The following is a 13,055-nucleotide window of genomic DNA, read 5'->3' on the forward strand; positions in this document are numbered from 1 at the left end:
TCAGAGAGACTTCCTTTCGCCATGCTTTCTCCCCCAACCTCACAGTTTAATCGATTTTCATGATTATCTTTACAATTTCGCCCCACGCTTTTCCGCAGGTTTGGTTCCAGAACGCACGCGCAAAATGGCGCCGGATGATGATGAAGCAGGAGGGCAAAATTATCGACTCAGACAAGGGTGATGGCTCACTCGATCTGGACGGGTACGTGTCCCATAGCCCCGGGTCGTACATCATGGGCGGCCCTGGCAGTCCTGCCTCGCTGGACTAGTGCCGGATGGCGGTCACTGTTCGGCGGATGCTGCAACAGGAGCGCTACCATTGCCAACAGCAGCCCCGCCGGCAGGATGACCTGCGGGAGCAGCAGCAGCAGCAGAAACAGCTTTGTCATCAAACAGGGCAGCCAAGGATGGTGAACGCAAACAGCCAGGGGTCCGCCAATTTTGCAACGAATAGTTGACTGGAAGGAAATTTAAATCAACAAATTTCTATCTCTTTTTCTCTGGAAGCTACCAGCGAAAGTTAATTGGGCGTGTAATGCAGCCCGCAGACCCTCAGCAAATAAAACTGAAGCCTGCAGCAGCCCTAAAACGGAAACGAACCTGCGTTTAAGCGCCCTGCTTATTACCATTTGTGCAAAGACAATGATTACATTATATTCAAATTTCTGTTTTGCCACTGCTCATATTCTGAGTGTAACAGCCGGCTCGCCCATAAAACCTACAGGAATCACATTCGAATAATCTAAGTTAGAGACTCCCCTCGAAAATTTACTTTTTGGCGGAGTTCGGTTGTTTTTTTTTTTAAAGCTTGCATATATGTAAAAAGATGTAAAAAAACAGGCACCCAGAAATGCACGACAAGAGAATAGCCACAAGTAGCCAGAACCGAGACTCGTCATGATGGGGTATGAAAGAGAGCTCATAAGAAGAAAAAAAAAACCGACGCGCGGGGTATAATAATAACGTATGCACATATGATTACCAGGTATGCTGCATACTTATGATTTTGTTATGTTAAGTTTTAGCTCTTATTCGTTATTTGCTACTCTTGCTAGATTTGCCAATGCCGCCACCACCGCCGCCACTCCCGGTCACCGGCATCGACGGCTCTCTGTCTCTCGTTGAACTGTCGACATTGCATGATTCTGGTCTGGCTTGGCTGGCAGGCCAGCGATTGCGCCAATGTGTGTTGAGTTTTTTTCCTTTTTTACGAAGCCGGTGCTGCCGTTGCGTGTCAGCTCTTGCACCGCACGAAAGACAGGTCCGTCGTTCCGGTAAACGTTTCCACGTTTTGCCGTTCGATGGTGCGAAGAGGCCATCATGATGCATCGGGTTTACTTTTTCAACAGCCGGATGGAAGGATGCAACGAAACTGTAACTTTTTCGGGTGTTAGATTAGGAACAGTTAGAAAAAATAATCAATCAGCTTTTTGATAGGCTTTTTTGAGTGTTTTCTTTATAAAACTGTGTTTGTATCCGTGCTTTTATGACTGTAATTTGCAAAATTTTCCCTAAATTTTTTTAAGGGAGCTCGTAGCTTGAGGATCACAGAACCTGCTTTGTAAAAAAATGGTTATAAGATCGAATCTTAGTAGTATCACATCGTTTGGTGTTAGAGGGACTTTTACGCATAGGTTTATTCTCTGGCTCCTCTCCATCCCATAACCTAGAACTTCACTCAGAATTAAAAAAAAAGTCTGACCTGACACACAGTTAAATGGAGATAAAACCACTCCAGGCCATTATAATTGCCGATACATGGTAGGAGTAACTAAAGAGGCTCGGTAAAGAAGAGTAGTAGAGTTATGCGCGGAGAGACGGGTAAAAGTTTTGAATCATATCCGTCACTTACTACGGTGACAAAGTACCTTCGTTTCCGTCACAGTCGTTAGAGATGCAGAGATAAACTCGCCTTCCTTCCCTAACTGATCAAAAGGACGTAGCCGGTGCCGTTATCGTTCTTAACCAAAAGCAGAAGCTACTAAATTGTTGTACATTGAAGATGGTTTATTAATCCTAAGTAGCCATCTGTAAGTGGTTCTTCATGAAACTTCAATATTTTTCCCCCTGTTGGTGTTACTGTATCGCTGCGAGCAGTACTTAGATCTATTGTGGTGTGTCTGTTTTCGCTTCAAGCCTTTTCTTAGGCAACTTCACCAACTCAGAATTATCACATAGCAGCAACAATGAAATGTGCGGACATCAAGATTAAGCTCGAAATTTTCCTTAAGATTTTTTTTCCTTTTTTGACGGCTTTTCATATTGAGGGATTTCATAGTAATTTTCCAATCCAGACATTGTTAATACTCTCTCAAGTTTCAGTGAAACTTTTTGAATTGGGTGATTTCGAAAATTTAAAGAATATTGCATTGGCTGTTAGAATTTTTATCAAAAAATACATTGTGTTTAAAAACATTTACTCTGAAAAAGCGGCGTTGAACTCAAAATATACTTTTTTCAAGAGCGATATATTTCAGGGTGGATACTTTTACACAGAATAAGGATTCCTTGAACACATTTTTTTAGTTTTTTTGATAAAATTTCTAAAATATTGGTCAAATAATAAAATGAGGGTAATTGAATTGTTTGAATTTGTAGTCCTATTTTTCAAACTTTTTACGCAGCAAAAAATATTTTAAATCGAACGGTGTAATATCTCGCGAATATGGCGAGTACGAGGACTTCTCATTCAAGCGTATCTATGTAAGCTATAACGGCTTTGGTAGAATGAGACCGAGCGTTGTCATGCAGCAGAATCACTTTTCGGGGCGGCTGCTCGTATTGTGATCGAATCGAACCGATAACGTTTCTCAGTGATGGTTTCGTTCAATTTCAGTGGCTCATAATAAATAACACCGACCTGATTTCACCAAATACTCTCCATAACCTTCGTATGTATTAAACTGAGTCGACGACTTAGGAGCAGTCCACTGAGAAAAAAGCTACTATTTGAATCCACGCTTACAATACTTACAATCCCCAAAAATATCAAAATATGTCAAATAACTTTTTTATTTAAGGAGATAAAAGATAACAATGTTCAGCATAAACGTGCATATTGGGATGACTGATAACTTTGTAGAAGATTTGGAAATTGGGAAAAACTTGAGAAAAAAGTTATAACGAAAATTGTGATTTTCAGTACCTCTTCATAGAAAACTTTATGTTGCCCGTAATATATGAAAGATAGAAACATGATGTCTTCGGAAAAGTTTATTGTTTTGAGATTACCTAAAATTTTGCCGAAGACACCATGCATCTATCTCAATCTGATAAAAAAAATTTAATTTTCTATCTCACTTCTAGGTGGATTGATCACTAATCTTTCTTCATCTTAAGATGTATTTTTGAATATCTTGAATTTTTTTCGAATATACATTATGGCTATAACCAACATTTGAAACGCTATTTAGTTAATCGCACGAAAACGGCAAAACAAAACACTGTGCCATGTTCCGTACTTTGAATCATTCCCAAAGCATATAATCGCTTGGAAATGGCTTGGTAAGTAACTCCTTATACCAAAGCAAGCTGTTCTCACGTTTAACATGGATCCTTATTGAACAATTCCGCCACTGGGTGATTTTAATTTAGCGATGTCACCGAGTGGTGCCATTGAACTATAAAACCTACAATAATGAATGTTGAAAATTGATCAAATTATGTTACGTTCGTTTTGAAGAATTTGTTCACTAAACCAGATTGAATTCAGCAACTAAAATGCATTCTTCACAGAACTGTTTTACAAACAGGCTCACCCTTTCTCCTTAGAGAATCACTAGCGTGCAGGAGAATATCTTTCACTGCGAAAACAATTGCTCTCACACTGTTGGGCAAACCTACGCACTTGCTTGAAGAGAGTTGCGAAACACGTGTATCTGAGAAGCAGGCCAAAAAACACAGTGGTGAAATTTGAAATATTTCATCAGAAAGGAAATAAACTGGTGTGAGCTTTTTCTTACGAAAGGACATTAGGCTCAATAACTACACAGCAAAGCTCACTGCAGTGCTTCTACTGTGTGTCTCTAAGCATACATCAAACAAGGAGAGCCTCTAGGTGAGGAAGTAGATTTCGTTTTTGCTTCGCGTCTCGAAACTGAAAAAAAATCCAAACCCCCGTCACTCATGTTTGCTCTACGAATGCTATCGAATTTATCTCAGCACTTCTGTGTATTCTCACTAGAGTGATTCACCATTCTTGTTTCGCTCAGCTGGGGTGTAAACAGCAACTGTAGTAGCAGAAACGCAGCACTAAGCAGAAGCAAAAAACATGATGCACTAAATTGTTTCACGCACCGCTCATGCTGGACAAGAAGTGAGCGGTGAAGGTTCTGCTCTTACACATATTGAGAAGAATAACAAACCGTATTACAAGATATCTTTTTTTTACAAAAAAAAAAGTTTTTTAAACAACGACAAAAAAAGTGATAATAAAAATTCACTCAAAAGCTAAGGTAACGGTCAAAATACTCGATAAAGCTTTAGATACCAAAAAACCAGTGGCGTTTTTTTTTATTTTTAGTGCTATGCATTCCTTCAGCAGTGAGATTGAAATGCTTCGTCTTTTCGAAAGGGGTCCCCGTGCAAAATTTCGGGTTAATGGGACTTCGAGGTGTGATTAAAGTTTCACTATGATCGACAAAAAAATTTCGATATGAAATTATCGATTCCGATTTTTTTTGAAACTAAATGTTATAGCAATGCATGAAACTTCGAGGTTTGGTACAGTTTCAATACAAAATTCAGAAAAATCGACTTTTTGTGTTCCAGATCGAAAACCTACTGACTCGACGATCCATTCATTTCTAAGAAATTTGGAATAAACAACTTTTTCGATATCAAAAATTTTCTTACAAATATTCACACCGTTGGATAGCGTAATTATATTCCCCCGACAAAAAAAAACTTTGGCCGCTTTGAGGCACGACTTCGATTCGGAAGTTCGATTTCAAGGCTAAATTTTAAACCTTCGTCAGGGACCTGTAATACAATATTCTGTATACGTGCGGAAAAAATAAAAACCGCCTGGATTCGAGAATCTTGCTAGATTGATTTCATTAAAAAAAATTTACTGAACCTCTGAGAGAAAAGTTATCTTCTTATCCAAATTTTCCACCTGTCCTTTTATAACTTTTTATTTCTCGGTTTTGAAAACTTTATTGCTATACTTTTTTGTTACCTAATCATTGCGCTGCCATGCGCGGTCGTCGTTGTTTCTCCTGTGGAAAACAAGGTGTCTAGTATCAGCACTCAATTCTTGAGTAGAAATGTCATGAAAATATGCTATTTAAGACTATGCAAGGTTGCATCAACTGTCTGTATATGGAAATGGAATTTTGTGATTGTACCTCTGAGAAAGAGGCTGCTGCACGATTGAGTTGAAATTTTACATGGGGACTTTTTCGAAAAGACGAAACTTTTCAAACCAACTGCTAAACAAAATGCCAAAAGTTGTTTGAAGGTTGTTTCAGAATTGATCGTTGACTGAACTACGCAACGGTCAATTAAAGCAGAAGGTGCGTTGCACGGTAAGCGGCATCGCTATTGACAGCATAAAAACAATTCACTTTCTAAGTTGTTCTCGCCTATTCTCTCTCTTCAATAATCTCTTGCACTCATTCCTCCACTGCAACGTAACTTGTATTGAAAGTAGGTGATGTTAGCGCGCCAAACCACTGTTTTCTAATGCCGTTTTGTAACATGATAGTATTTGATTTAGGTTATACCTTGTCTCTCAAACTGCCTCTCTCTTCAATTCCCTTAAAATTCAATTTTTTTTTCATCGAGACCTCCCCCGGACGAAATTTCTGGCTACATCACTGCAAAACACTGATTGTTGTTTTTTCATGAGGACACTTTGTTGCTGGTTATGGTTATAATTGCTGGTTACGAGTGTGTTGTTTATTTTAATCGTGCATAACTTTGCTTTATTATCCCTATTATCTTCAGCAAGATTTGCCTTCTTCTTCATCGTTCAAGAGGCTTATCAGTTGTGTCACATGGCTTTCTTTCGTGTGGAATAATGCAATTCAATTTCTAAATTATATCTTAAATTGTTCCCACACAGACTGAGGTTTATTAGAAATTGTAGCTTTTTCATCAAACATAATTGCAATTTCTATGATATCAAGGAAGTCTCAAAAAAGTAGAACGAAAGCTTGTTTTTCCTTGAAGATGTCACTGATCGGTGCCGAAACGTTGGACAGTAAAAAACAAAAGTCGTTCTTCTTTTTTGAGATTGCTCAGCCGAGAATACATCTAACGCTCAAATAACTTCCAAAGTCGAACTCTCAGCAACAATTAGTGGAAGTATGTAAGAAATATCAAGTATTTTTTATGGCAGTTAGGACAACATTTAGATTTCAGTTGCGACTTTATTTATACAATATTTGCGAGTATTTCGATGTCATCAAACTCAAAAGGTTTCACTGAAATTTGGTAGGATGTTGCAAACTAAACTAATAAACTCCGTTTGGTTAAAATCGCTAAATTTGTAATTTTCTACTTTGTCATCTAGAGATTGAGATATTGAGATGTCTAACTCAATCAGCTTATGTACAAATGATAATAATAATGAATAGGATATTTGAAATAACCTTTTTTTAATAAATGCAACATTGAATAACTTTATATCATAGCTTTTGAAATTGAATGTTGCTGTTTTCTTGGCTTTCGGCTGCATGCAATAGTTCGAACATTACGCAAAATTTGTGCGTTAAACATAACACGATGATTATCCAGCGAGTGCAATTGAAGAGCTTGCAGCTAATTTGACAGTTTTCGTTACATTTTTTAAGTATTTAGGATGTTAATGGAAGTCGTACATCAAATGGCGTCGCAGAAAAACACTGTAGAGAATTGCCTAGTTGACCGATTGTTTTCAAACTTTCAGACAAATAACTAATGCTTACTAATGGGCTATAGTAAACTTGGTGCATATTGATTTCACCCAATTGCAACGTCAATGGTATTCAATAAATACGTCACGCAAGTTCCAAACACGATTTCGAACATTTTTTGAAGTAGAATACTTCTCTCAGGAAGTTCGGCTACATAGGGATGTGAAATGAAAATCTAAAACCGAAAAAAGTGAAAAATATGTCCAATTTCAAATGCTAGTAAATCGGTTAGTATTCGATGGATTTCCTTCGTTCTTGCAGCAATAGATTGGAAAATCTTCTAAGATTCTTCCCAAATGCAGATAATTGTAATTTTATTTTTCGAACGATTGTACTATTGAAAATAGTCAAGCCTTGTCAAAACGAAAACTTCGGCCTCTGATTGGTCGATATATGATTGCTTCCCAAGCACGGTCGACAGAATCATAGACCTTGCCATTTTAAATGTGCTATTAGGCCTATATAAGAGCCTGTTTCACCCGAAGCTGCTCATTATAATTCTAGACTTCAACAACAGCAGTCTTCCCTCAGCAGCAGCAGTGGATACAGCAGCAGTAGCAGTGCAGCGGACAACAAGCACAGCTGCGGTATGGCAACGGATAGCGGAGCGCGTCTTAGCATCGATAGCAGGACCAGGTGATGCAGGGCAGCGGATACCAATGGCAACAGAAGCGTCCACTACTGTGGCAACGGGGATAGCGCAGCGGTTGACGTTGGTCTCAGCATCTATAGGTCCAGCTGATGCAGTGTGGCATTTTAGTGAAATGCTGTCTCTGAGCGATAGCAGGCACACTAGCAAATGCATCCAATGAAAAGAACGTTCTGAAAAACTATTCAGTGTTTATTTTCCCCCAAGGAATACTTTATTTGCACTGCCAGTGATAACGCAAAGATGTGATCGGCATCTTATCAGACATTGAATCAAACAACAAATTGTCCTTTTCAGGATGAAATAAAAACCTAATTGGAGAGTTAATATTTTCTCTTAAATCAATTTACACTTCCAAGAAATTTGTAACAGATATATATTTGATTTCATCTCCGTGACTCAGAACGTACTGAATCATCTTTTCCTTCAGTCATGAGCACAACATCCGAAAAGCATCCGAAAATCAGCACAAAAAATAATTTTTCGCATAATTAAAATTCGAAAATTATTAAGTCCAAACATGATAAGCAACTCTATTATTGAGAATGGTCAATCCTTGTTGAGCGCAAAATTCGACTGATCTGATTAGTCGTTAATATGATTGCTTCCCAAGGCTGGTCGACAGAATCATAGACCTTGTCATTTTAAATTTGATATTTGTCTGTATAAGAGTAAGGATGGGAAATATCGACTTATATGACTATCGATGTCTATATAAGAGCCTGTTTTACCCGAAGCCGCTCATTATAATTCTAGACTACGACAACAGCAGTCCTCCCTTAGCAGCAGCAGTAGCAGTGCAGTGGATATAGCAGCAGTAGCAGTGCAGCGGATAATGACCACAGATGTGGTATGGCAACGGATAGCGGAGCGTGTCTAAGCATCGATAGCAGAACCAGGTGATGAAGGGCAGCAGATACCAATGGCAACGGAAGCGTCCACTACTGTGGCAACGGGGATAGCGCAGCGGTTGACGTTGGTCTCAGCATCAATATAAGCAGGGCCAGCTGATGCAGTGTGGCATTTTAGTGAAATGCTGTCTCTGAGCGATAGCAGGCACACTAGCAAATGCATCCAATGAAAAGAACGTTCTGAAAAACTTGAGAAGTGTTTATTTTCCCCCAATAAATACTTTATTTGCACTGCCAGTGATAACGCAAAGATGTGATCGGCATCTTATCAGACATTGAATTAAACAACAAATTGTCCTTTTCAGGATGAAACAAAAACCTGATTGGAGAGTTAATATTTTCTCTTAAATCAATTTACACTTTCAAGAAATTTGTAACAGATATATATTTGATTTCATCTCCGTGTCTCAGAACGTACTGAATTATCTTTTCCTTCAGTCATGAGCACAACATCCGAAAAGCTTTCATTATCGGCATTAAAAATTTTTTTTCGCATAATTAAAATTCAAAAATTATCAAGTCCAAATCATGACAAGCAACTATTATTGAGAATGGTCAATCCTTGTTGAAGCGCAAAATTCGACTGATCTGATTAGTCGTTAATATTATTGCTTTTCAAGCACGGTCGACAGAATCATAGACCTTGTCATTTTAAATTTGCTATTTGTCTGTATAAGATGAAAAATATCGACTGAAATGGCTATCGATAGTTATCGATGATTTCCTACTACTATCGATAGGTTTTTTATCCCTATATAAGAGCCTGTTTCAGCCGAAGCCGCTCACAACAGTTTTAGACAGCGACAACAGCAGTCGTCCTCCCTTAGCAGCAGCACTAGCAGTGCAGTGGATACCAGCGATGGCGGAAAGCGGCCACAGCTGTGGCGTAGCAATTGATAGCGCACTAGTTGCAGTGGATCCCAGCAACGATAGCAGCTGGGCCAGCTGATGCAGGGACTGTGGATACCAATGGCAGTGTATAGCGGCCACAACTGTGGCATGGCTATGGATAGCGCACTAGTCGCAGCGGATCTTAGCATCGATAGCGGCTGATGCAGTGAGGCACTTTAGTGAAATGCAGTCTTTGTGCGGTAGCGGGCACTAGTGAATGCATTCAATGAAAAGTCTCATTTTGACAACACATGAACCGTCTAGTTTTGAGTGTTAAATCAGCTTTTCACTGTTTATTTTATCACAAGGAATACTTTATTCGCACTGTCAGTGATAACGCCAAGATGTGATCGGTATCTTATCCGATATTGAATTGAACAACAAATTAAAAAATGACTGACACGCAAGCAGCCGGGTTTTCTTGTAAAAGTATTCTACTTCATCCTTGCGGTCGTGGCTTTGCACACAACCCTCCTTTGATTTTTTGCTGTTGATCACTGGCGCCCTACTGTCACTTAGGGTTGTGGAACTGGTATTAGAGTGCTCCGTTTCATATCATCATGATTCCCCCTATATCCGTCAGCGCTCATTGTCTTTTCCACTTGACTTTCCTCAGGTGATAGTAGCGAACCTATACATTAGAGAAATGACAAGACACTCACCGTTAAGGCAACTGTCAACATCAGAACGGATAACGGCAATGCAAATTTATACAGCTCGCCCGTTTTGATGTTGACAGTTGCCTTAACGGTGAGTGTCTTGTCATTTCTCTAATATATAGGTTCGCTAGGTGATAGTGACGCCGTTAATCTTCTCTTTCAATTAAAAACTATTTCTTTCCTTTTCAAGCCCTTAAGCTGTCAAAATCAAAGCAAGAGCACTCGAGCAGTTTTCTTTCGTTGTGCTCGAAAATGAAACAAATGTTTTTTACTTTAAAACGACAGGTCACAGCGTCACTAAAACCTTATGAATGTCAAATGAAAATGACTTTGTCAGACTCTGATAAGGATACTCACTTTTTCTTCATGCTTTCCTCAGATTGGGGATGCTCCCGTAGTGCCTGCTTCATAACAGCTCAGTATTTTTCGATGGGCCTTAGCCTTTGGTACAAAAGTTACCCCGTAGACTTCGTACCACAACAGGACATAACTAAAATAGTTGCACGAACTTAGATCCGGCCAGACACTCACATGACTTTAGTGTTGCTGCAGCAGCAGAAGCAACCGCGTCTGTGGACATTCTTTGAGATAGATCTTCCCGCTTACAGTCTCATTAGTCACGAACAACGGACTCCGTTTGCCACATGAGCAGATCGCTTGCCAAAATTTGTATTTCTTGGCAAATTTTGAAAATTTCTACTTTCTCCGGAACAACAAACTTGTGCTGGGCAGTGAAGAACAGTTTCTCCGAAAGTTGCCGGAAGTCCACTTTGACGTAAGTCTCATTATCCATGACGAGACAATGAGGCTTCGTTAGCATCTGGATTTATAGCTATCGAGCCCGTGACTTTCTCTGGCTCTCTGAACCATAGACTTGTACAGATTTAACTTTTTGGTCACATCTCTGACCAAAGCATTGAGGCTCCGCTTAAACGCTTTCACACTTGTGATCCTGATCTCTAATAGAACAGCCATTCTTACCGTATTTCTCCTTCCGTTTGATGCTCAAAGTCTCGTAGTAACGTTTAATCACACGATCTACAGCTTTTTTTCGTGATAAAATTTGTCGATCTAGAAGAGCAAGAACTGCGTCACATCTAAGAACATTCGCCATCTAAGTTTCAAACCATATCTGAATTTTCTTTGATTTCGCATGTGATTTCACACTATCCAACTTTGCGTGTATATTCGCTTCAAAGGACATGGTAGTTTCAGGACCTGATCATAAAACCTGCTATAAAAAACCGTTCAACTTCGCACCACGTAACGGCCTCCCTTCTGTTCGCTCTGATTTCTCATTTCATCTTGTGCTCCATTGTAAACGCATCAAGTATCGATGTTTATAATTTTCATTCTTCCAAAGCCCCTCATATATATGTACGTCAGGAGGACAGGTTAATACGGCTTTCGGCGATCGAACATTGCTCGCTAGGAGGCGGGCCGCAGGCGAGCAAATGCCGGTACACTCACACACACACTCGTGCAAACAGAGAGCATTGATTGAAAGATGAAAAGATCGAAACGCCAGCATCATTATCATCACCGGCCAGCAGGGCCGATGTGTAGCAGTAGGAAATATACCGCAAAACGGCAGCATTCTATTCTTGCGGGTGCTCGGTTCTCGTTCGAACCACCGAAACCCGTTGTGGGGTACGTCCCACGGTCGTTGTCGTTGGCCATCCATCTGTCCGTCCATCCGTGACATTTCAACGTTGTCTCGTTCCGGGCACGGTTTTCTCGCAGGTTGCAGACTGTTGATAGTTTTCGCAGAAAGTTTACTTGAAGAATCGCTTGAACCGCGCGCACGGCCGGGTCGTTGCTGACAGGCGGGCATTGATGCATGATTGAATGAATATGCGAATATTATGAGTGTTTCCACCCACTGCTGGTGTAGCGGCAGCAGAGTAGCACTGCGGGTATACGAGTAAGAGCAATTGTAAAGATATGCGTAGCAAGAGAAGGCAAAACGATACATTGAACTGAAATTGAATTTCAAATTTGACGAATGCGAACTCCTACGGCCGATTGTTGTGACGGCTTGCTGGTGATGAGAGAATAGGTGAACCGTCAAGTACCCCAAAAATTGTATACGTACTAAAAGTAACAAAACAATGTGAAATACAAATCATAGTGTATGATTTTTCTGTGTAGATATGCAAGTAAAATAAAACCATAGTTTTAACGCACAAAATTATAAACTAAACAGCAATTGTACTAAGTATGCATCTAATTCCCACAACCATTTCAGTGGTAACTCAATGATATTAACAGTCACAAATACCATACCCTACGGAGTTGTTTAATTTCAGTGCAGATACTTAGCAAATTTCGTCCATCTACATATGAAAAATAGCTCTTCAATGTTCTTTGAGATTGTACGAAACAATAAACAGGCTAGACAGGAAACTTAATTTTCGCCCGTGAAAGTTAAGATTATTAGCATTAGAAGGTTTACGATAGCAGTGTAGGATACTAATTAGGATGCAACAAGAACGTACTGTTTTCGAATGCTGCTCAATCAGATTTGACGGTAGGAAAATTTAGCGTAGCAGTAGAAATGAACGGTAGGACTGGAAATAAGTTTTTGCTTTATTTGCGGTTTAACGGGAGCAGCGATCGGTGAACAGAGTGTAGATCAATTAAGCGAGTGAATGCATCGATAAGAATGCCGGTAGGAAGTAATCGACCGTGATCGGTTCACGTTTATTTATATAAATTAATTATTAATAAATGTTTTGAAACTTGCGACGTCATTTGTTTTTGTTCTCTTATATCACAATTTTTATCGAAATATTCTCGAAATTTCTCGAAAACCTGCAAATCTGTGGGAGTACCTCTTAGAGTGGGGATTAAGGACTATGGGGGGCGTCGTACTATTTTACGTTTCCAAGGACAAAAGCTCCTCCCAAAATCAAATTTTATTGCTTCTTAAAATACTGAAATACATAGTCCCTTTAAAGTTAGGCGAATCCCAGAATTTTATTCATGTCATTTCCATTGAACTTCCGAACATGACGTAATCTCCTATAACTGTATTGTCCTATTT

The 13,055-nt window shown here is 39.5% G+C and overlaps 1 protein-coding gene across 2 annotated transcripts in view; it reads left to right on the top strand.

Annotated features, from left to right (window-relative positions):
- LOC129731926 (protein apterous) overlaps nt 1-12,757 on the top strand; it is a 179,460-nt gene extending 166,703 nt beyond the window's left edge. The window contains exons 8-9 of one of the 2 annotated variants that reach the window (XR_008729122.1): nt 99-9,966; nt 10,141-12,757. Coding sequence is in view for 1 of the 2 variants with exons in the window: in XM_055692315.1 (XP_055548290.1) it covers nt 99-269 (171 nt within the window). In the remaining variant the exon portion in view is untranslated. Of the gene's footprint in view, nt 1-98 lie in introns of both variants that reach the window. The other variant, XM_055692315.1, reaches the window with a different exon arrangement.
- Nucleotides 12,758-13,055: the final 298 nt, after the last annotated feature.

This window comes from Wyeomyia smithii, chromosome 3 (genome assembly GCF_029784165.1).
Source record: "Wyeomyia smithii strain HCP4-BCI-WySm-NY-G18 chromosome 3, ASM2978416v1, whole genome shotgun sequence".
NCBI classification, from domain to species: domain Eukaryota; kingdom Metazoa; phylum Arthropoda; class Insecta; order Diptera; family Culicidae; genus Wyeomyia; species Wyeomyia smithii.